This window comes from Pseudopipra pipra, chromosome 2 (genome assembly GCF_036250125.1).
Source record: "Pseudopipra pipra isolate bDixPip1 chromosome 2, bDixPip1.hap1, whole genome shotgun sequence".
NCBI lineage: Eukaryota > Metazoa > Chordata > Aves > Passeriformes > Pipridae > Pseudopipra > Pseudopipra pipra.
Window position 1 is genome coordinate 103,188,687 of NC_087550.1, and position 25,386 is coordinate 103,214,072.

General features: G+C 46.8%; 1 protein-coding gene across 3 annotated transcripts in view; it reads left to right on the forward strand.

The window, feature by feature from the left end:
* The window catches only part of RAI2 (retinoic acid induced 2), a 49,204-nt gene extending 24,068 nt beyond the window's left edge, over positions 1-25,136 (forward strand). For all 3 annotated transcript variants that reach the window (XM_064646703.1, XM_064646705.1, XM_064646704.1), the window contains exon 2: positions 22,388-25,136. In XM_064646703.1, the coding sequence (XP_064502773.1) occupies positions 22,493-24,166 (1,674 nt within the window). In that variant the 5' untranslated portion in view covers positions 22,388-22,492 and the 3' untranslated portion in view covers positions 24,167-25,136. The remainder of the gene's footprint in view (positions 1-22,387) is intronic.
* Positions 25,137-25,386: the final 250 nt, after the last annotated feature.

The following is a 25,386-nucleotide window of genomic DNA, read 5'->3' on the forward strand; positions in this document are numbered from 1 at the left end:
TCAGAGTTATGAAAATAGATCACTTCCTCAGCTGTGGTCAGAGGAATTTTTGATCCATCTTTGGCAACTATTTTAAAAATACAGTAGACATCCCTCAAGGAATTTTCTTTCTGCAAGCTAGGGGCACTGCACAGCAGTTCTTTATTTGTCACTGTTTTCTATATCTTCCCTAACACTCAGTTTTCCACCACTTCTGGGGTTCTCAGCAGCTTCATTCATCTTATCCCTTGGATCAGCAGCTCTAGGGTTTTCTCCTCCAGTCACCTCTTCATCTTCCCTACAACAGTCATACATATGTTTGGGATTTCTTTCGGTGGGTTTTTTTGGTGGTTTTTTTTGTTTTGTTTTCTTTTGGGGTGTGTGGGGGTTTTTTGGTTGGTTTTTTTTATTGCCCAGAACTGTCTGTGTCTTGTACCCTGCACCATCTCTGCTTTTCCCAGCAGCACTATGTGTGTCCCCAGAATTGGATCCCCCAAACTCTCTGCTGGTGCCACGTCTCTGTGTGCTACCACTTCCTTCCTCTGCAGCTAGTCCTGGGAATAAACCATGAAGCGTGTCAGTGTAGTGACCTCTCTTGGGAGAATGTGTGAAGTTTGAGATGAATGGTGGTGTTCTGCTAGAAGGCGTTTGGTGACTGCTATCAAGTGGTCCTTTGATCTGGAGACAACTCGGAGGTCCCCACAGTTCTGCAATGCAGATGTCAGGAGCTCTGCATCCTTCCCTTTCTTTTTGCTCCTTTCTTCAGCTTTTTGGGGCGTGCTCAAGGTCTCCTTAGGATTGGTGTCTGACTGCTTTCAAAGGTATCTGTATCACTGCTGTTGATCCAACAGAGCTCTCTGAAGCTGTTGCACCAAAATCCCACCAAGTTGAATGTAGGGCTTCACAACCTGTGGGACCTGATGTTAGGGCGAAATGTGTTTTTCTGTAAGGACCAGCAGCAGACTTCCAAGGCACTTGAGAAGAAGGCATTTATACCTACTTGAACAAACCCAAAGTCAACATTTTAGAGCTTCTTATAGCTGTATTTCCAAGCAAAAGGGTTCCAGTGATCTCAGATCATCTGAAGAATGACGTGGCAACCCAATCTTGTAAATATGCTGAACAGCACTTATATTCAGAAACTTATGCTCACTCATCAGCACGATGATCATCTCTGGGTTAATAATAGCTCCTTTTTTTCTTCATTTATCGCCCAAATTTACTCTGTAATGGAAATTGTGCCTGTCACATGTTTAAAACAGATTTTCTCCACTGTACGTATGGAGGAAGGTAAAGGAAGTGATAAATCTCTAAAATGGAATATGATAAAATAAATCCTCTCTTACTATGGGGCTGGATACTGAGCTTTTTACTCCTTTGAGGTCTTGATCTGTAGCTGGCCCTGCTGACTTCTGCTGCATTGGGCCTCAAAGTGCCAGAAGCAGCTCTCTTGCAGTCACACAGAACCCCAAAAACTGAGGCTGTAGATGACTATATCCAGTGAATAGCTGGTGTGCTGTCTGTCAGCAAGGAATAGATTGAAGGAACTAAAAAAAAGCAAACAAAAAGCAACCCCCCAAAAACTGGTAAAAATTGGCCATGTTTGAAAAAACTAAGTGAAAACTTCGTGGTTTTGAGAATTTATGACTTTCCTTTTCTTGCCTTCAATAATCTGAAGAAAATCCATCACCCTCTCTCCCTGTTTCTGACACAAAAAATATTTTATGCTTAGTTATTTCCCTCTGTTAGCATCCAGTTGATAACAGGATCCAACTACCGACTACACACTTGTTCCTTTCCTCCCCTTTTTGCTGCTATTTGGGTATGGGGAATAATTAACTGTGGATCATAGTGATGCAGCTGCTGTAACCTAATGTTTCCATCCCACCAATGCCCTACTGATGGATGGAGAGTTGTTTGGCTTTCTGTCATACAGTCAGTGGGCTACATAGGAGCAGGCACTGAACACCTCATCCCACTCCAGTGCAGTGTCAGGCATCCACTGGCTGTGGTTCAGCAGCAGGAATGACAGCTATTTCCCCACCTGTCCTCCTCCGTTGACCAAAAGAAAGGCAAAAGAGGAGGAAATCTTTTGTTCCTGGGGGATGAACCACTCCAGCAGCAGCCACAGGATGTGGAGCGGATGCTTTCTGCTTACAGTCCTTCCTGCTCCATGATAGATAGGCTTCAGCTAAAATAAACTAATATTCTGTGAACCTTTGAAGTGCTTTCGTCTTCTGATTCACTTCCCTGTCACCTAGCGGGCAGTGTGATGCCAAAGGATGTTGTTATTGCATCACATGGATGTGCTCAACCATTCAGGCCATTCAGCCTCTTACACCATTTCCCACATGAATGGGAGCTTTGCCTCTCCTGACCAACTTCTTCCTTTATTTTGGCATTTTCCAAGACAGTGGAAAGCTAGGACCATTGGAAATGCCCAGAGACTGGTGCCACTCCAGGGCTCTGAACGTCCCTCCCTGCTTGCTTTCTTTGCAGATTATTTGTCTTAGTAGAAGGATCTGGGAGCAGTGCCATGAAAACAGGTTCCCTTCTCCTCCAGCCACTACACAGCCCAGGAGTGTGGCCTCTCAGGGTGAGCTGGAGTGCACATGGCAGTGCTCTATGTGTGTCAGATGGACCACCATGATTGGAAATCATATTATTATTCTTGATTTTACATCATACCATCAAAGAAAATCCTGATGTTATAATGCTCTATGTTCTCTTTTCTATACCTGAAATTGCCAATTACGGGTATTTGTGACAAGTCAAAAAAACCCAAAAGCCCAAGTGCCTTTTGAATGAAATTGCCCAAAGGTCTATTTTCTTCTTGAATCAGTCCAAACACTCTAATTTGATAATGTTGAGATTTTTGCCCTCCAAACAATACAATTCTTTTCATTTTAATTAAAGAATTTTTCCGTTGCACTAGACTGATGCTAAACTGGCTTCCCTAAATCTTCTTATGCTGTAAGTAGCAGTGACCCAGATAAACACATTTAAAAATGCAACTACTGAAACTACAGTATGTTGCCTTTGTAAGATGCAGCAAGAGAAAGACTAAAATAATTCTATACATTTACAAGCATAGCAAGTAGCATTATATCATTAAAAGCATTAGTGGATCAGTTTAAATTTTTTATATTACATGTGCAAATCTGTGTGAAATCAGTGTTGCTTAGTTTGGAGTCAGAAGCTTGAAAGTCACAAAGAGACCCATGAAAAAGAATCACTTCTTCCTTTTATGTATGTCCTTTTGCAGCATGGCAAGGCCTTTTGAAAAAGAGGGGATAACTGTGTTTAAGAATGCAGCCACACAGAATCAGGACCATATAGGCAATGAGGATAAGTTGCATTTCTGTTCTCCTTGGTGCCTGAGTTTTCAGCTTTGGTGGCTTTCTGATGTAAAGTCTGGGCTCTCGTCCCAGCCAAACCCACTCGATACCCACTGCCCATCTAAAGCCAAGGTCTGGAGAAGGCACTGGTTCTTCTTCACTGGCTGTATCAAGGGCACAGATGTTGCCAAAGGGCCTTGTTTGACACTATATAGGTAAACCCTTTCTAGGGTCCCAAAAATTGATTGATGAAATAAGGGTATGCTGCCCGTTGTTCCAGAGGCACATTTTGTGTGTCACTGTGTGTACGAGCACTGCCCAGGATGCTCTGGTATCAACTTCACGCTGCTGTCAGAGCTTGCTCCAGCTGCCTTGGTCAGATCTGATGGCATGTTTACTACTGCTGCTCCAAGAGCGAATGCTTCAGCCCAAACTTCTCCTGGTAACTATTGCCCAAGTCACAAACAGCATGGAAGAAATTGATGGAGCTCAGGAGTGTTCAGCCCAGCACTGTGTGACGGCAAGCACCAGTTCCTGTGGCTGCTAGATAAGGAGAGCTGGGCACCAGTGGGGCAGGCTGTGGGGTGTCCCTCGCACCCCATAACTTGCTCAAACACAGACCTTCCCACCACTTTTGGATTTGCGGGTTCTTTTAGGCATTGGCGTCAACTGTGTTTACACAAGGAAGAAATATATGCTATCAGGAACAATTGGATAATAAACAACCTTTAATTAGTGCTGAAGACACGCAGGGACCTAATCCCTCAGTGCCTGTTTAGACAGCTAAACCCAAACAGCCGGCCAGCAGCACCCTGTTGCCGGCGTCTCCCCAGCACTGTGTCCATTCCTGCTGCTGCTGCCGCGTTGGTGGCGTTGGTGCCATCACCACAGGGGTGGTGTGTGCCTGCCACTGCTGGGATGCTCCTCTACCCACCCCTTGGCCACTGTCAGCCTGTGCCAGTGGCTGGATCCTCGCAAAAGCTTCACCCAGAGCAGTGGCCAAGTCGGCCTTAGTCACTGTAAGGACCAGGTAGAGTTTACCGGGTGTTAATTGTACGGGGTGATTTGGGATCTTCAAAGACCCATGCCCCCTTTAATTTATTTTTGGTAGCAGCATGCTCTCCTGCTTACTCTGGTTAGCATTAAGCTGTAAAATTGCTAGTGTCAGACAAAAAGTCAATGGATTTTAATGATTCTTCATGCTTTTGCATCATGCTGTGGGAGCCTTTCCACTGGACATGGAAGATGCCTGGGGGTGGTAAGGTGGGTGTGTGCCAGGACGCATTCTCCATGGCCACGTACCCTAGGAAGCTGTGGGTGCTGGCACTGACCTCACCAGTGAGGTCCAGCCAAGGGCCTGTGTCCAAACAGAAGCAAGTGCTATGCCCAGCAGCTGACAGCTGGCTGCCATCCCTTGAGATTACTGAAGTTAACCTGCATGAAGTGTTTTCTGGGAAATGCGTCCTGTGAAGATGGCCCTTTTTGTTGTATGAGTCAGACATGGAAATGCAAGTTGGTTGTTGCAGCCTGACCTGTCCTTCCCATTGGAAAAATTGTTGATATTGAGTTTAGAGCAACTCTCTTGCCTTCTTGTTGTGGAGCACATCTTGACAGCGTTTATGGTCACCTACACCTGCTTGGTGGTCACCCTCCCTAGGGTGGCTGTGGCCAGCAGCTTTCTGCTCGGTTTCTTAACTATGGATCGTGATACCTTTTAGGGGAGGATTCAGTTGGGGTCACAAAAGGTTTGTGCTTGCCAGGGGACAGCTGTTCTGGTTTGGTTTGTACTGCCCAGATGTTTACCCAGCTCAACCAACAGTTTGGCACATGAGCACCTCCACTGACAGGCAGTAAAAACATAGGTTTTTCTTGATTGCTGCCTTAGCTCTCGGGGTTTCTTGTGCAACCCCTGTAGTGTTCTGGCTTGTTCCTGCTATGCATCTCATATTGCAGATGCCTCTGGTTTCCCTCAGCCACCATCCTGGGCAAAGACAGGCCAGCAGTGGCCCCTGGGAGCCCAGTGGCCTGGCATGCACTGCCTTGGTACCTCACAGACCACCCATCCCTGCGTGTGCAGTGCCTGGACAGGACAGCCCACCTGGAGCCATGGAGTTTCTTGGGGCAGTGTGGCACAACCCCACATTTTGCATGCAGGAGGAACTGAAAGGTGCAGCATCCCCTCTGTTCAGCAGTGGCTTTACCCCCTGAGTGTGGGGCAAGTGTAGGTGCTGACCATCTCACCGGAAGGGATGGAGGAGAGCTTTTGCAGGTGGCATCTGCCCCTCCCTCTTTGCCAACAGCAGGCTCTTAAATGAGCATAGTTGTTTTCTCTAACACCCCACCAAGAAAATACTGAATATTTTGTGCTTCTTGGGTGCTCTTGCTGTTTCTATCTACAAGGAGGGGTGTCATTTTTGTAGCTTGCTACCAACATATGGATTTGCCTGAGGCAAGACAGGCGCGTGCTGTTTCTCATGACTTATACAGGCTATAGGCAGTTTTTATTCCCTGAAATTACTGCGTAGTTAAAACTATTTCCTCCTTGTTTGCTAATCTCCCAGGCTCTGTTGGGTTATCAGCAGGTACTTGGTGATGCAGTAGTTCAAGCCCTCAGTCTCCATCTTTGCTCTTTTGACCAAACCCAGTGCACCCACACTGAAACAGTTGGAAAGGGTCAGCCGTCCTTTGGATGAGTTGTTAAAGAGCTGCATGTGGAGATGGGGAGGGTTGGACAGGCTTGGGTGGCACCCCGAGGCTGTCCCCATTCCTGGGGGCATGTCTGGTGGTGGCCCTATCGTAGTGGGAATAGCATTGATGTTGGTGCAATCTCATTGTATACCCAGGCTGAGGGAGAAGAACTACAGGCATTGCCCGTGGCATTGGACAGGCATGGGGTGGAATGAGTGGTGAAAGCTGGTGCCTAAGGGAAGAGAGAACTCAAAATGGTTAAGCCTAGGAGCAGCAATGCTGTGGCAGTTCCCCACCCCCGATTCTGTACAAGGACATTGTTAGCTCCACCTACATCAAAATCGTAGCAGGAAAATATATCATTGCCTGAAACAGAATATCCACAAAGCAAGAGAGACAAAAGTGCCCTCAGACCCCCTCTCTCAGAATTGCCTCCCAAAAGGGCTTCGATGGGGCTGACCTTCCCCTCAGCCTGTTCTTACACTGCTCCTGTATTTGCATTAGCATGGGAGACAAGGAGAAACAGCCTCAGGTCCTATCCTCCTGTTATTACAAGAATAAGCTAGGACATGGTACAGCCATGGAGGCTTTTATTTGTGGGTTATTTGTTTGGCTTTCCTGAAGGAAGAGCTTGCGAGAAGTATGTTCTTCCCTAATAGAGCATCACCTTACATTTTCATGGCAGACAGTCTGCTCTGTCTGCTGAGGTGGCCTGAAGAATGAAGAAGATTGACAGCAAAAAAAATTTACTTCAGAGCTGCACCAGTCTGCTGGCAGGTTTTTTGGTTTTGTTTTTTTTTTTTTCTGTTAGTTTTGTTCTTCTTTATTTTTTGTTTCCTTTTCTTTGTTGTTGTTGGTAAAGGAATGAAGCTATGCAGTTTTCTTCTTTCACTGTCTACAATCCATGTAGCAAAATGCGATTCTTTGAAGAACCGACTGTGTGAGGAATTCATGCCAGGCTGCAGCCCTGTGTGCAAGGACCTCTTACATCCAGAGCTTCATGGACATGAAGCAACATCGCCTCACCAGGATAGCTGAGCCATAGTCATACTGCAGAGTGTGTTGTTAAACTGCTTCCTTAGGCTGAGCTGAACAGCCAAATACGAAATCTCCCAGTCAGATTTATTGGAGTGGCCTGGTGATGTTCCCCAGAGGCCTTACGATCTATGGTGATGGATGATGCCGATCCATTAACGTAGTAGTCTCTGGGAAAGATATAATTGTCATTCTGCATCCTGCAGTTTCCCGAAGTTTTTCTGAACATGTAATAGCCCGCATCACAGCGGAAATTGCTGGTGAAAAATGCTGCACTAAATATGTCAGGAACTCTATATCCTACAGCAGCACACTCCTCTTCTGGAACCATGCAGCCATCGTTAAGATAGGGGAGGTGATGATAACAAAATTTGGTATATTGCACTCATCATGATGCATGTTGTCTCCAAAGGTCTGATGGAAAAGTGTGGGCAGGACTGACCTTGTTTCCTCTTGCAACATGCATCTGTGAAATACGTTCATGTTGACTTGTTCATAGGATCAGGAAAATAATATTTACTTTTACCTGCAATAGCAGTGCTATTCTTACAGTGCTGGTTGCCCTGCCTGCATGTCCTGAAATACAGCCATTTTCCTCTGGGTAGTCTGAGTCTGGATCCCTGATGACAAAGAACATTATTACTTTTTTGTGTAATCTTGGCATAGTTTGGAATAGTCTCACCTCCATGCATTGCAAGCAGTGTGTCGGTCCAAGCTGGGATACCCAGTTGGAGAAGACTGCTTTGAACTGGCTGAAAGATCTTGGTTCGTGGAGCATCAAATCAATAAAATTAGACATTAATATTCACACTTAGGCAGATTATATGTGCTCCAGCAGCAGAGAAACGTGACGGAGGGGGAATAAAAGGCACTGGAGAAATGCAAACACAAGTAGTGGCCAGCAGCTAGACTGAAAGGGAAGGCAGCCCCATTCCACCTCAGTGAGGATGTGCGTGGATGTGAGCCCACTCATCCTCATGAGTGATTGCAGCAGTAACTAGAATCCAACCTGAGGTCTGTGCTTTGTGCTAGTCATGTGCCAAAATGATTGCTGCCCATTACACGTCACAGTCAAATGGATGAGGCAAAAGGCATTAGAGAAGAAGTGCTTGCATTTATGCATGTGCATGTGGGGCGTTTGTAGGCATTACAGGTAATGCAATTTATTGGAATCTGTAATTGCTGAAAGACCTCAACAAATTAGAGAGATGGGCAATCACCAACCATAGGAAGTTTAACAAGGGCAAGTGCTGGATTCCAGATCTGGGGTGGGGCAACCCTGGATGTGTACATAGACTGGGGAATGAGATGCTGGAATGCAGTGCCACGGAATGGCACCTGGGGGTCTTGGTTGACAGCAAGTTGAATATGAGTCAGCAGTGCCCTGGCAGCCAGGAGGGCCAACTGTGTCCTGGGGGGCATCAGGCAAAGCATCGCCAGCCAGTTGAGGGAAGGGTTTTTCCTGCTCTGCTCTGCTCTGCACTGAGGTGGCCTCACCTTTAATATTGTGTGCAGTTTTGGGCACCACCATATAAGAAAGATATGAAGTTAATAGAGAGTGTCCGAAGGGATGGTGAAGAGTCTGGAGGTGAAGCCTTATGAGGAGCAGTTGAGGTCAGTTGGTCTGTTCAGCCTGGAGAAGAGGAGGCTGAGGGGAGACCTCATTGCAGTCTGCAACATCCTCACGAGTGGAAGTGGAGGAGCAGGTTTTGATCTCTTCACTCTTGTGACCACTGACAGGACTCAAGGGAATGGCATGAAGCTGAGTCAGGGCAGGTTTAGGTTGGATATTAGGAAAATGTTCTTCACCTAGAGGGTGGTTGGGTACTGTAACAGGCCCCTCAGGGAAAAGATCACAGCACCAAACCTGACAGAGTTCAGGAAGCGTTTGGACAATGCTCTCAGGCACATGATGTGATTCTTGGGGTGTCCTGGGCAGGGCCAGGAGTTGGACTTGATGATCCTGATGGGTGCTTTCCAACTCAGTATTTCCTGTGATTCTGTGATTCTATGATAACTTGGACTGGTTGACTGAACAGCAGTAACCTCAGTGGCACTGAGATGTAACATGACCTATTTTCAGTATTTTCTGTTATTTACATATTATTTGTGGTCAGAGTCATCTGTCAGAGGCATATTTCACACTTCAGTCGAGGGGCTTCTAGGAAGACAAAATTGGTCTTTGTGGGTGAAAACACGTTGAAAGGTTGTGAGGTTTTCTCGTTACATCCATCAGCACTGTCATGCTGCCTCTCATGCTGGGTGTTATTTTGAATTCAGTCAGAATTCATCTGACATCTCGTGCATCACAGCACGACGGAGAGAAGAGGTCAATTCTCTGCCCCTCAAAGTCAAACCAGGAAACACTTGGTACAAACGCTGTGATGAAAGCGTGTGTAAAAGGATGTGAGATTCAAAGAAAAAAGTGCTGCATTTTTTCTCACATTACAGGAGACTTATGTTTTTCGGTCTCTTTTAAACAAAATCCTTGCAGCTGCTTAAATATTTTGTAAGGATAAAAATGAGGGACGTTTTTTGCTTGAAGGTTTTTTTCCATCCGCATATTAGAGATAGGGTGGTGCATGAGTACTTGAAATCTGCCATGCACGTACTTTCTGCTGAGAGTTAGAGCCGTCATGTAGCTGATTAAATGTTGGGCTTGGTTTATCGAAGTGATGGGGTGGGAGAGGAGGAGATTCAGTCTAATAAATCTGAAACTATGAGCATAGGCTTGATCTTGAAGTGGCAAGGTGATGCAGCATTTGGTTACTTATGCTAGTGGGGAAAGATGAAGTATTAAATAACCACCGTTTGTACAGGGGGAGGGGAAGACTCCTCTACCCTTTTGCTCCTCAGGCAGCACCGCAATACTCCTGCACCTTCGTCTTTGCCTGTGCTCCCAAGTGAGATCCTGTCCCACAAGGGAAAATAAGCTTATGAGTGTGTTGTTGATCCCCAGCTCTTTGGCCCATCCCTAAATCTTGTCATTTGGGACAATATCTGTGCTATGAGAGTCATCAGAGCTAGGGGCAGGAGGAAGGGTTTGCCCTTTCGGCCCACCATGGCAACCTGGGTGACACATGTAGATGTGGTTCATCACATGCACATCCTTACCCATGTTCTTAGATAGGAGCGTTTGTAAATCACCAGAAAGGATCTGCAAGCTGGAAGGTTCAGTTTTTCATTTAGTTTTGCTTTTCTTCTCATTATTTATTTATTTAAACCAGGCTATATTAGGACAATGAGAGGTTATGTGAAAATGTGGCTTTCAGTTGATTTAAGATGAGTTACAGAAGTGTTGGAATTTGCTATTCTAACCCCCATGGCTTTAAAATATAATAAAACTGATTTCTGCTTGTTCTTCCTTTCTGTCTCAAGAAGGTCCAGAAAGCAAGACAAGCTTAAGGGGAGTCCCCTTAGCATTGCTGAGTCTAGCCCTATTCTGGCCCTGTCTGCAGCAACAAAAAGTGTTTTTTAACTGGAGTTGGGGTGCTGTAAGGAGTATGTGGGAAGGGGTTTGCAGTGAGTCTGAAGGCCTGGGTCACTGGGGGCATATGTGATACTGGTGGCACCTTGCTTCATTTATGGGGTTTGAGCTGGTGAGGCTGGTTTATTCCTCAAGTCTGGCATGCTTCACTATTGCAGCTAGTTGGGAGACAGACAAAGTAGTCAAAACCATGTTGATATAATGGGGAAAAGTCAGATGTTTTGCCTGCAAAAGTGCCAGAGCAGCTTAAGAAGTGATTTTTAATTTTACCTCACTAATCTCTCAGCTGAGACTTGGTAACTAGTCCATGGCAGGGTCCCTGTCTTTTGTACCAGGAGCAAGACAGATTCACATAAGCAAGAAGAGATGGGCAGTGGTGGCAAGGCAGCCTTTGCCACACTGATACCAGTTCTCATCTGGATGTTGGAAAAGATCAAGTGAGTGTAGTAAAAATATCTGTGCCTGGGATCAGTGGTGAGAGTCAGGACAAAATAGTGAGCCTAGTGTCTCAGATCAGTGAACAAACCTCCACTGGGAAACTAATGATGCTTTGAAGTCGTTTCACTGATATCAAACTTGGAAATCCTTTGTAAGAACTGAGATGCTTTAAGGGCTGTTTAATAAGGTACTTGACTGGGAAAGGAACAAATATTTTATTAGGCTGACACTGAGTGCTTTTTGTTTCGGGTTTTGGGGGAAGCAAGGCTGGCAATTATGTTTAATTGGTACCCTTTTCCTCTTGTTATCATTGGTGTATTGATTGCTGGGAAAACAAAATGCATGGGTTTTAAAATTTACTGTAAAGCAAGGGCTCTCTTGTTTGTTTTGTTTAGCTCTGTGTACTCAAACCAGCTCATTTTTCTTTGCTTTGCTGGCGAATATAATGTTTTGATTGAAAGCGATACTAAATAATCAGTTAAATGGGATATTTAATGACAAGAAAAATTCTTTAAAATATTTTTTCCCATAGGAAAATCATGCACTTTGAGCCCAAGAATGCTAGCATGAGTCTGCATTTTTCCTATGATCTTACTGCAAAAGTAAATACATCGGTGCACAATGTGTGTGATAGCTGTGGAGGTTAAGGTATAGTAAATCTCAGGAGCTCTGATGCAAGACAGATCCCTAGAGTAAGTTCCATTTTTCCCTCATATAATTTTAATTTAGACTTTCTGAGACTCTCAGTCCATTGTCAGTTTGCCTTCCCTTTGGGAAGCTGACCTCCTGTATGCGAGGAGAACCTGGTAGATAAGAGTAGAGTGGTGGATATTGTCTATGTGGACTTGAGGAAGGCCTTTGTCACTGTCTCCTGTAAGATCCTCAAGGACACACTGCTTGATGCGGGGGCTGGATGAGCAGAAAGTGGATTGGAAACTGGCTGAATGGCCAGGCCTAGATAGTGGACATCAGCAGCACAAAGTCCTGCTGGAGGCCGGTGAATTCCAGAGGTCAGTACTGGGTCCAGTCCTGCTCAACCTCTTCATTAATGGTGTGGATGATGGGCAGAGCATACCTGCAGAAGTTTGCAGATTGCACAAAACCAGCAGGAGTGGCTGTTACATCAGAGGGCTGTGCTGCCATCCAGAGGGACATCAACATGTGGGAGGAATGGGCTGACAGGAGCCTCATGAAGTTCAGCAAGGGGAAGTGCAAAGCCCTGCACCTGGGGACAACTCCAGGCACCAGTACATGCTGAAGGCTGCCCATCTGGGAAGCAACTTGGCAGAAAAGGACCTGGGGTGTCCTGGTGGACACCAAGTTGACCACAATCCTCAAAGATGATGGGCTAGAGTATCTCTCCTGTGAGGAAAGGCTGAAACAGTTGAGCTGGGAGAAGGAAAGGCTCAGGGAGAATCTCATCAGTACACAGAAATACCTGAAGGGAAAGTGCAGAGGATGGAGCCAGGATCTTTAAAGTGGCGCCTAGTGGCAGAACCAGAGGCAACGGGCACAAACTGAAACACAGGAGGTTCCCTTTGAACATCAGGAAGCACTTTTTCATTGTGAGGGTGACCAAGCCTTGGCACAGGCTGTCCAGGGAGGTCACTGTATCTCCATCCTTGGAAATACTCAAAAACCATCTGGCCACAGTCTGGGGCAGCTAGCTCTAGGTGGCCCTGCTTGACCAGGGGGGTTGGACCAGGTAACCTCCAGAAGTTCCTTTCAGCCTCAGTCCATCTGTGATTCAGTGATTCTGAGTGGTGCTCAGTGGGGCTGAGAGATGGAGAGGAGAGTGCAGCAGGACTTTCCCAGGAACAAGCAGCTTTCCAGTTTGGCTTTTGGGAAAGTGCTGCAGAAAAGATGCTCCCCCAGGGCTATGCAGGGAGCACCTTCCCATGGCAGGTGCTCAGGGCAGGAGTGTGATTGCTGGGCACTGATGTGTCTGTGCCAACACAATGCTGGAGCCACTGACATTCCTGTCCCAAGGGACTACATCATGCTTTGGAAGGAGACACCTGCGCACTGCCAACTGCATAGAGGGAAAGCTGATTTAAACTGGTACTTCTGCAGTCACAAAAACACTAACTTGTCTTCCCTGTTGGAACAGAAATTTGGACCACGAAAGCTGCACTGAGTCAGAAGCACCTGCTGGGTCAAAGGGACGTCACCGAACCAGGTGGCACGTGACTCAGCAGTAATTATGGCTGGCAAATTTATATTTGTCCTTCATGTGTCAGGCTTAATACATCAGATTTCTGTGCACTGTCTCCACCTTGAAGCACGTGTTCAGCTTTCTGGAGGCTAAGTGAGCTGATGCTGTTCAGGTGTTTCTGTACTATACCAAGGACAAAAAATAAACCGCCATTGGAAAGGTTTTATTTTCATAAACTTGCTGCAAGGTTCCTCCAAGCATGACAGTTTAGAGACCCCAGGAACTGGGATACGCTGCAGATACAAGAAACTGGAAGATTTGGCAATAGCAAGATCAATCTCAAATATTTTCAAGGGAAGAGAAGGTTTGGGAAGGGAAGGTTTGGGAAGGAAAGGGACGGGACGGGACGGGACGGGACGGGACGGGACGGGACGGGACGGGACGGGACGGGAAGGGAAGGGAAGGGAAGGGAAGGGAAGGGAAGGGAAGGGAAGGGAAGGGAAGGGAAGGGAAGGGAAGGGAAGGGAAGGGAAGGGAAGGGAAGGGAAGGGAAGGGAAGGGAAGGGAAGGGAAGGGAAGGGAAGGGAAGGGAAGGGAAGGGAAGGGAAGGGAAGGGAAGGGAAGGGAAGGGAAGGGAAGGGAAGGGAAGGGAAGGGAAGGGAAGGGAAGGGAAGGGAAGGGAAGGGAAGGGAAGGGAAGGGAAGGGAAGGGAAGGGAAGGGAAGGGAAGGGAAGGGAAGGGAAGGGAAGGGAAGGGAAGGGAAGGGAAGGGAAGGGAAGGGAAGGGAAGGGAAGGGAAGGGAAGGGAAGGGAAGGGAAGGGAAGGGAAGGGAAGGGAAGGGAAGGGAAGGGAAGGGAAGGGAAGGGAAGGGAAGGGAAGGGAAGGGAAGGGAAGGGAAGGGAAGGGAAGGGAAGGGAAGGGAAGGGAAGGGAAGGGAAGGGAAGGGAAGGGAAGGGAAAAGACCTCTGACAGTACAGTGGCAACTGCAGTCTCCCTTACGCTTGGCGTATGTCACAGTTTCCACTGCCAATATAAGGGGTTTTGTGAGGCTTTCAAATTGGATATAAAAATTCACTACAGGTTGAAATTTGTCAGGCAAATGTTCTGTTCCTTCCACAGCATTTATTGTCTGTCTTGTATATATTGCCCTTGGGAGTAAAGACACTGGTTTCAGGCCCATGACAGGATTGTTTTTTTCAATTGTTCTGATTTGTTTTTAAATGAGAAAAAAGTGAGTTCTCTCCTCCCTGGAATGGATTGCTAACTACAGGCTGTTGACAACAGCAATATAGTTAGCAAATATATGACTCTAACATGCTCTTTGCAGGTGATTAGCCTGTGCAATAGGCAGACTGCCATGGTATTTATTCAACTGAACTATTTAAAAGACCAGAGTAGGATCAGTTAGTCAAGTCTCTGCATTTGAGAACGATCATGCTGTGTGCCGAAGCAGTGTATACATATTGTCAGTGTCCCATCTCTAACGTGCTATTTTGCACTGCTGTAATGATTTCCTTTCCCTCTCATTCCCCCAGGGCTTAACAGCCTGGATAGAAGCCTTGACACAAATAGCTTTTCCTCCTGGAAGGAACCATAATGCAGTGGTGGAAAATAAGAGTACCTGTTGCATGAGCTGCATTGGAGACTTGTTATTTCTCTGGTGTCTCTTGAAGTTGTCTGATGAGATGCTTATTTTAATTGTTCCTTGGCAGTGTCCAGCTCATCCTCCGTGGTGTAGCTTCCATAGAGTGAGAAGTAACATTGGGCAGTGCGTAGGTGCATGGTGAGTGGAAGAGGTTGTGCAGAGTGGTGGGCAGAAATGTCTGTGGGTGTAGCTTTCACACTGGCAGGGAAACCCCAGTGTAGCCTTCCCTTCTCTCTCTTCTTGGTACCAGAATGAATCCTGCCCATCTTTCTTTCTAGTGCCTTTCTCTGCTTGTCCTCAGTTGATTTTGAATGGTGCCTCCTAAATCTTAACAGGGCATTGCTGGGTGTTTGCGTCAAGGGAATGAGGCAGAAGAGGGTAGGGCTAAACCAGGATGCTTCCGTGGTGCCCCTTGGAGCAGACAGAGAAGTGCATCCCCTGTGATTCCCCTTTTGTGATGACCAAGAGGAGTCATTGAGTCCCTTTTCTAGAGGCAGTGTGTGAAAGGCTGCTTGCCTTAGGAAATGTCCTGTAGGTCTCCTTTGCTCTGCCTGGCCCTACTTTGGAGAGCCCTTCTGCAAGCAGAAGAGGAACAGGGCCCACTGTCCCTCCTGGTGCCTCTGCACTCAGCTGATGTGTTGGGGAGGTATCAAATGCAGCACCACAAATGGTGCAACACAAGGAGGAGGCAAGTTCACCATTATCTCTGAGTTGGTCATTCCTTTGCCCTTTGGTGCTTGAGGTTTACACTACTAAAAGGGTATATGGGGTAGCCAGCACTGGCAGTCCCAGGTACCTGGATGAATAGATGAATCAATGGGAAATATGGGAGCCAAACACTGCTGAACTCATCTGTGGTTTGCATGTAAGGGAGAGCCCACTCATGTGTTATTTGCATAGTAACAGTTCCATGTATTTAGTATATGAAAGCTCAGTTCATTTAAATACATTTTTTCTATTCTAGCAACAAAACATCACTAATAATATGGTGAAGCCTTTGTGTATGGCTGAAACTATAGAGACCAAAATTTGTAGGATGGAAGACGATTTGTTGCTGGTTGGTCTGTGTCGATATGTGTCCTCATGGCCCACTTGCGTATTTACAGCAAAAGGATGCAGAAACATGGGTTGAGCTTCGGCTGCTGAGACAGCTGAGGGTGAGCAGGCCCAACCCTGAGCTCCTTCAGAAACCCGTGTGCCAGTAGGGCACAGGTTGGGCGTGTGGTTTCGTGGTGCATCAAGGGTGATGGGATGTGTTGCCATGCGGTGGCAGGAGCAGCCTGATGAGGACTGGGCTGTGCAGGACCCAGTATGATGCTCTGGTCAGGTGCAGGCCATGGAGGTGCTTGGCAGCTCTGCTGGCCTCCTGAAGGTGAGACGTCCCTGTCAGGGCTGCTCTCACCACAGCCCTTGTTAATGGCCTTCTGCAGAGCAAAAAATAAAATGTTGCTTCTGGCAGGAGGATCAGCGACATTAAGCAGTGAGTTTTGGGAAAACATTGAAGTCCAAATCCAACCATAATTTTGTCCCCAAGCTGCCCAGTTAAGTCAGATTTCTAATTTTCTGTTTGTTACTGTGTTTATACTGAAGGAAAACCCTATTTTTCCAGGAGATACTGCGCCAGGCATCCCACTAAGGGAGCATCGTAGTGTGCACAGTATAATTTGAGTTCTGTGTAGATAGTGAGGTACAAGCCATGGTATGGATGAGCAAGCAGAGCACAGGGGTATCTGTGTATGGTGCCATGCTGTTGCCCCACAGGAAGGCACCCAGCAGCCCTGAGAAAAGTCTGTTGCACAGCCATCAGCAGGAGATAAAAAAATAAGCTAGAGTGATCACTAGCCTTTCATGGCATTTTTGTATAGCTAAGATACCATTTCCTGTACAGTTACACACATCATTGCATAGTGCCATGAACTTAACTCTTATCAGCACTCGATAGGAAAGCTTGGCTTATTTACAGTAGGGCTCATTTCAGTATTGCAAGCTTCTTTTCAATTAAAACAAACATAAAATTAAATATAAAATAGATAAGTTGGGAAAGTGAAATTAATTGATTTTCCAGCACTGAGGTATGGTAGACAAAGGAAACTTAAGGCACTTTCACTGGATTATATTACCTTCTGTCCTAGTTAGGACAGCTGAAGACCAGTTCATCATGGTGGGTGTAACCCAAAACTGTGTATTCTATAGCCTTCCATGCCATTTCCCAGAAACTAGACTATTGTTGTCAATAGACTATTCGCACCCTCTGCCCATAGAGCCTGACTCCTCAGGCTACAAACTAGGTGTTAAGAGGCCTGTGAGATAGGAGGATGCTCTTGTCCTCACACCTTTTGTGGAACTCCCCGCCCTGAGGGAAGCACTGAGCATTCCTGCCTGAACTGGAGGATATATAATCTTGGAGTTTTGGAACATTTTTCAACCACTCTGTGGGATCCAGAGAAAGACTGCAGCTCATCGCTCTCAACCAGACTTAGACCACCCTCAACTGGACTGCAACAGCTTTTTTTCCCCAGCATCTCACTGCAATCACCACTTTTGACCAGATTGCAACCGCTCTCCCACCAGCAGGTTCTTCCCCTCTCCCTTTACTTTGGACTCAAGCGGGGCCCAAGGAACACCACTTTGTTCATGCCCCAGGGTACTGGGTTATACATTTGGGTTTTGTGGGTTAAAACCAATTGTTTGTTTGTATGATTGTACTTACTGTATTATTTTAGTAAATTGTTATTCTGACTTATAATCTCTCCTTTGAGTTGAGTTCATTTCCCCTGCTGGTTAACTCTAAACCAGCACACCTTCTTTCATGTATATTAGGGATGTGAAACTTATTTTAAAAACTGGATAACTGAATCATTTATGTGTAGTAAAGCAGCAATTTTAAAAGACTCCCAAAAAACCCTGAAACCTAGCACATACTTCAAGTTAATTTTTATTAAAGGAGAAATATAGTGTAGCTATCATTATTAATACCAGTACTAAAAATTGACTTTAGTTTCAGTCATTTCCATGTTGATTTAAGGTTTTGTACTGTGTACCTGATATAAGGAGTATATAAAAAAGGAGTCCAGGAACTAGGAAACACCTCTTTGGACAACTTCAGCCTGTCTCTTATCTCAGATCTTCAAAGGTTTCCTCACTTGAGGGTTGGGGACTTGGATCCTTTTCGCTCTGTCTGGTTACTGACCTTGATAACAGGTGTTTAGTCGAACACGTGCTTAGGAGCCCTGAGATTCCCTCCCAAATGAAACTGAAAATTGCTTTACAGGGAGCCAGAGGCAAGTTGTGCTGGGACTCCACTGTATCTGGCAGCCAGCTACTGCCAAGCTGCAGGCTGAGGGCAGGATTGGGAAATATTTTTAAGTGTGTTTTTGTGTGTATATATATATATAAAAATATATATGTATGTTAATTTTTTTTCTGTAATGATGACATGCTCAAGAAGCAGGTGTACTGGAAGATACAATTCCACATAAGAAAGGTGAGGGGAGGAAAAACCCCCACCCCAAACCCATAAACCTGGATCAAGGGCTGTGCCTCACCTTTCTTGTCTCCTTTCCCTTGCACCATGGGGCCCTCCCAGAGGTAGTGTAGGACCAAGAGCTCAACAATGTATATTTATAGTTCCCAGGAACATATAGGATTCAGTGTGGAAAACAATATTTGACTATGCTTTAAAAAAAACAGCCAAGCCCACAGGCATTTCTTCAAGGTGTCTGATGGTGATAGATGAGCTCTTCTTCTCCTCATCTCGATATTCCCTCTGCCTCCAGCCTTGTCGCCTTTTAAAGCAGCAATGGGGAGATTTTATTATGTTTTATACTTTCATCTTAAGCAGTGATCTGTCTCTCTCTCTCTCCATGGGTCCATACAGCAGGCTAATCCCTCAAGTCTCTTACACAGCATAATTTTCATCTTAATTTTTCTGTTTCTCAACGTGAAATGGGTTTGCCAGGGGAATTTCCTGTCTCTGCCAGATCATTAATTCTCTGTGAAAACACCGTGATCTCATGCTTCCCAAGCAAACAGAAACATTGGGAAGAGACATTGTCGTGCAAAATACTCGGCTGTGCTGCAGCAGCTGGAGGAGCAAAGATGCTGGTGTGTGCTGCAGAGACCCAGGGGTTTAAAATGGTCATTTGAAAAACAGGGAGGCAGAGATTATATAAGAGCAGTAGAAAATGGCTTTTTAGTTCCTTAATAGAAATGACGATGTCTATTTTTTTTCAGCTTGAATCTGCTGAGCTGTCTCCTCATTGTCTTTATTTTTAGAAACAATTGCTCTTCTTTTTTTTCAAAACAACACTGGCACCATGCTTTTTATACTGATTCTTGTCACTTTCTGGAAAAGGATTTTATTTTTGCTCCTGTTTTCCCATGCTTGGCCATCTCTGCCTCCCTGTAATCTGTGTCAGCCAAGGCTTGAAAAAAGGAAACAAACAAAAAAACCCTTCAACCCTATATTTGTGAATGTTTTCTGCAGAACATTTCAGGAGATGAGAAAAATCCAGAATTATTTTCCTAAAGCCAGCAGCAGGAGAGGAAAAGAAATGACTTATCTGTTTACTTTTCAAAATCCTTTTTTAAGAACTCAAACGTGCCTGATAAATTATTAGCATTTTACGCAGCCAGCCTCTATTATCAACTCCTGGCATTTCTGCTGTAGGTAGTCTTGTGCTCACCATAGGATCTTACTGCCAAATCCAAGGATTTACAAGTCTCAGGAGAGACTTAGATTTCCTACTTCCCTGCTTTGGACATTTTTTAGCCTCTGTTTGTGGGGTTTGATTTTTTTTTTCCTTTTTCCCTGTCCCCTTTGCAGGTTTGTTGGTCTTACAAACATCTGCACAAGCAAATAATTTCTGTAAGCACCAGAGCCATGGAGCTATTTGCATGCTCTCACAGGCACATCCTCGAGCTGGGACTCTCTACCCATCCAGTTTTGGAGTGGTGCTGCCCTCCCTGTCATCTCCTGTCATCCCAAAGCCATGGTGCTTGCAGGGGGAGGTGCCTCACTCCCACGGGCCTGAGTAGCCAAGTGATGGCACACGATTTGCCATCACAGAGCAGAATTCAGCCGTGTACAGGTGAAAAATGTAGATTTGGGGTGCGCCAGTGCTTTCCCATGGTAACGGAGTTGAAACTGGACAAGTTTCCATGGTGATTATTACTTCAGCAGGATTCACTGCACACTTCGGAGGAGGCATGGGCAGCACCAGGTGGAGCGGCCAGGCATCAGCCAAAATCTGCTGGCATCAGCTCACAGGGCAGAAATTATTTAGCCTTCTAAATAAATGGATGTAGTAGGTTGACCCTGGACATTCCACCCCTCGCCTCTGTGAATCACATATTTAAGAATTTTAAATTCCACATTCATCACACAACCTTCCCTTACATAAACAAAAATAACAACCTACCAAAACAAGAATGTAACGAAAATTCTCCCCACCAAAAATAAAAATAACATCATCATAACACCAAACTTAAGTGGACAATTTACACAAAATCCACTCCTTGTACCTTTACCACAACTACAGCAAAAATTCCCCACGATCATTTTATTCTCTGACGTTGTTCAATACTTGTTTTGCCCGTTACCTCTCCCAATTACTATCCTTATCTCAAAATCTTCATGACTTCCCCGTACAGGCCACCAAAAAGACTGTAGTGGGTTGACCCTGGCCAGATACCAGGTACCCACTAAAGCTGCTCTCTCACTCTCCCCTCTGCAACTGGACAGAGGAGAGAGAGAAAAAAACCAGCTAAGAATATCATGAGAGATAAGAGCTGGGAGAGGTCAGTGACTGATTACCTTCACGGGCAAAACAAGACTCAAAGTGGGGATAATAATTATAATTATTACTAACAGGATAAGAGCCAAAGAAAATACAACAGTCTTAAAAACACCTTCCCCCACCCCTCCTTCCTTCCGTGTTCTCCCTCCTCCCCCCCAGGGGTGCAGGGGGACAGGGAATGGGGGTTACAGTCAGTTGTTGTTTCTGCCGCTGCTCCGGGAGAGGAGTCCTTTCCCTGCTCCCATGGGGTCCCTCCCACAGGAGACAGTCCTTGATGGACTTCTCCAGCGTGAGTCCATCCTTCAGGCAGCAGCTCTTCCCAAACTGTTGTCCTGTGGGTCACTCCTCCATGGGGTGCAGTCCTTCACAAATGAGCTGTACCAGCGTGGGTCCCCCACAGGGGCCACAAGTCCTATCCAGGAAAAACCTGCTCCTGCGTGGGCTTCCCTCTCCACAGGCTGCAGGTCTCGGCAGGACCCTGCTCCATCTTGGGCCTCCCATGGGGTCACAGCCTCCTTCATGCATCCACCTGCTCCAGCATGGGCTCCTCCATGGGCTGCAGGTGGGTCTCTGCACCCTGATGGTCCTCCATGGCTGCAGGGGCATAGCTGCTCCACCATGGTCTGCACCACGGGCTGCAGGGCCTCAGCTCCGGTGCCTGGAGCACCTCCTGCCCCTCCTTCTGCACTAATCTTGGTGTCTACATTGTTGTTCACATGTTCTCACTCCACTCTTCCCTGGCTGGAATTTCTTCAGCAGAACAATCATCTTTTCTTAAATATGTTATCACAGAGGTGTTACTATTACTCCTAATTGGCTCAGCCTTGGCTGGCGGCAGGAAGTCCGTCCTGGAGCTGGCTGGCATTGGCTCCAAGGGGCAGGGGAAGCTTCTAGCAGCTTCTAACAGAAGCCACCCCTGTAGCCACCCCTACAATGGATGTGCAGCACCATTAATTTGCTGGTTTGTTTTGGTTTTTTTTCCCAAGGAGAGGGAGGTGATAATCTTTAGGGGAAACAGGCTGCAAATTTCACCATAATAATGAACAGAACCATCTCTGCCCTTTTTTAATTGCCATTTGGTTGGTTGATATAAAGACTTGGGCTGTCAAAATAAATTTGAAGTTGCTTTTTTTTCTTTTGGTGTTATTCTTCAGGTCTTTAATGAATCAGGTGCCTGGTTCATGTTACTGTATCTAGCTCTGTGGCAGGGTGAACACTGGGGTTTGGATTGGTTTTGCTTTGCTATTGCCTGATCATGCTCCTTTCAGGTCCTGTACACGGCAGTTTCGGAGGTGCTGTATGCACTGTGCAGCGCTCGCCTGCTTGCCTTCAGTAAATCCCAGCAGAATGAAAAAGGGACAAGTACTGAAAGGGAATCAAGTAGCCTTTGCCAGTGGTGGAATATTCTTAGAAACACTTGTTTTGGGGGCTTCTGTTGAGTTAAAACAACATGCTGTCACTGAGCTCTGCCGTGCACTGTCATTACGTGAAGCTTTGTTTAAAAACGTGGAATGGGCATCCCGAGTCCTTGTTTCAGGCTGCGTACTGGGAGGGTTTTTTTGGCTGCAGGCATTCCTCGAGGCCTTTTAAATTATCTGTGTTTATGGCTAAATATAAGTTCCTCAAAACTCTTTGCACAACACTCACGGATGTATGTATATCCAGCATCTCTGTATATATAGTGCAGTCTTATACATATGTTAGCCTGAAGCATGGAAACACTTAACAGCTTTTCTTTGGTGACGGGGTCTTTAAAGGCAATTGCAAATATTATTTTAGGGAGGAGATTTATGTGGTGCCTAAAATATGTTTTTTGGCTTGCAGGCCAAATTATGTCGGTGCTGATGCTCCTGGCAGCGTGGAGCTGCCACAGGTCCCACTGACAGCGATGTAGAGGTGGCGCCAGCAGAGCCTGAGAAGCCCTGCAACATGGAGGAGCTGTACAAGGATGCCCCAAACCTGCCCATGGATGTCACCAACTCGCCCTCAGCAATGGCCAACAACAAGCTGGAGAATGGGGTGGCCCAGTTGATCACAGCAGAGGCCTGGAACATCAACTCGGCTGACCTGATGAAGAAAGCCCTTTCCCCGCTGGTGACAGTTCCTGCACCCTCCATCCTGACGCCTCCGGCCGAGTCGCAGAGTGGGGTGGCTCTGAAGGTGGCGGCCACTGTGCTTCAGCCCATCTGCCTGGGGGACAGCCCTGTTGTCCTACCCATCCACCTGCAGGTTGCCGGCAGCGCCGCCCCACAGATGCCAGCCACCAATGCTGCCACCCCCTACGTCATGACCACCCAGGGCCCCGTCCCGCTGCCCGTCCTCCTGGAGCAGCATGTCTTCCAGCACCTGAACTCACCCCTGGTGCTGCCCCCGGGGGCTGCCTGCCCTACCAGCCCCTTGCACACTGGCCTTTTCCCTGGCACCACTACCCCTGTTGGGCAGCCCCAGCTCCTGGATCCCAAGCCCTCTGGCCAAACTCAAGAGTCCGTCCTGCCCCCCGTCTTTCAGACACCGGGGTTTGCTGCCGTCCTTCAGGACCTGTTTCCCTCACAGGGTGCCCTGGGTTCTGCTCCCTGTCAGCCACCCCCTGACTACGCCACTCTCCCACCCCAGGCCTTCAGCTCACCCCTCTCCCCACTGGTGCCCCCTGCCACGCTGCTGGTGCCCTACCCCGTCATTGTGCCCCTGCCTGTCCCTGTCCCCATCCCCATCCCTGTCCCCATCCCTGTGCCCCACGGCACCGAGGCCAAGGCAGCCCCTGACCCACCCAAGCCACCACTCTTCACCCCTCACTCCTGCAAGGGCACCCAGACCCCCTTGGAGAAGGAGGAGACAAAGCCCTTTGAACTCCTCCACCCACGAGAGTTTCCCCAGCTGAGCCGTCACACTGTCATCAAGATGGGTGGTGAGAACGAGGCCTTGGACCTCTCCATGAAAGGGCCGCCTGCGCTTCGGGCCAGCGAGGCCACGCTGCCACCACCACCACCACCACCAGAGGACGGGGCCCTGGACCTGTCCCTCGCCTCGTGTCGCAAGCCAGGGGGGCCCCACGGGGAGGCAGCTGGCCCTGGCCCCACCACCACCACTGAGGGCAGTGCCCACCCCATGCCGGACAAGCTTCCCGGCCCGGCTGCCCCCTTCGCCCCCTGCAAGCCCCCAGAGGCGGCGGGCAAGGCAGAGGGCAGGGCGCCGGGCAGCAGCACAGTTGAGCTGCTGCGGCAGCCACAGAAGTGGCTGGTGGAGCAGGCGGGCAGGGCGGGCTGCGAGCCCAAGGCCGGCAACAACATCGAAATCGTCAGCACCTCGCAGACAGCCAAAGTCATCGTCTCCGTCAAGGATGCCGTGCCCACCATCTTCTGCGGCAAGATCAAGGGCCTGTCGGGGGTCTCCACCAAAAACTTTTCCTTCAAAAGGGACCTGCCCCAGGACTCGGTGCTGCAGTGCTATGATGTGAAGAGCCCACCCGAATCCCGGGACAGCGCCGAGGCCCTCAGGAAACCCATCAAAAACAGGAGCGTAAAGCTAAAGAAAATGAACTCACCGGAGATACATATTCTTCCAATCAAGAAGCAACGGCTCGCTGCCTTTTTTCCAAGAAAGTAAATTATGGGTTTTTAGAATTTTAAGATTATTATGAGAAGAAGAAAAAAAATAATAAAAAAGATGCACTTGGTTTTAAACTCATTTAAAACTTTAAACTATCTTTGTAAGTTATTTTTGGGGGAAGGGGGAGAGGATCAGATGTAGAGTCCCTATAAGCTGGGCTGGTTTGTTTTTTTCCTTTTTTTTGTTACAAATTTTGACTTTTCATGGGAAACTGAATAAAAAGCAACCTATTTTTCAAGCAGATTGCACATTTTGCAGCTTTAATGGAGTAATGGATGAGTCAGAGGGGTAAGAGCTATTTTCACTGCCATGAAGTGCTTTGATGATGTAATTCTTCATAACAGTCAGAATGGAAATTTCAAAATAAATGTTTGTACGTGCTAATTGGTTGCGGCATTTTTTTGTCATTTCGGAATGGCTTTCAGTCTACAGAGAAGGTTGTGCAAAAAAAGGTCTGTAAACTGTAAAGCACCGCAACTGACTTGTGATGAACCTAAAATGTTAGGAAAAAATAGCAGGCTAAGAAAAATTATATTGTCCTGCAGCACTGTCGAAGAGCACGTCACAACAGCTGCTAACGATGCACCCAAACGAGCTACCAGAGGAGTGAGAGCAGCACAGCCTAGTGTGCACCTAAGCCAGGTTCATTGCGAGAGACCCATCAGAAACCATCTTAAGTATTAAGTAATGTTATCAGTCATTTAAAACAGAAAAGCCTAAAAGTCGGGGGAATTTGGTTGCCAGGGGGCAGGAAGGGAAGGAAAAAGAAAATCCCATAATTTTTCCCAGCCTGACTACAGATATATGGAAAAGTTGTTTATTGTTAGTTTTCTAAGTTTCTTTGATGGCTGAAATCAATGCACGAAAAGAGCAGAGCTGTGTAACTTTATCACTCAGCAGTGTACAAGCCGCCCACATCAATGGAGAAATGTGAATGTACAATTAAAATAAAAGTTCTGATAGGTTACGGTTTTGCACTTGTGTATGGAAATGAGCTGGAAATGCATTACTGTCTATTGGCTTTGAAGTTCACATGGCTCACTTGTAAAAACCCATCCTGACAGAAAGACAAATGTGAGAGCAGGAGAACAATCTTTGGTGGGCACTGCCTTTTTTGTGGCTATACCTGTAGAAAAGATTTTTTTAAAATAATTTCAAATTGCAGTTCCCAGCACCAAGACTGTCTAAATAAAAAAAGCCATTGTAAACCCATCAGC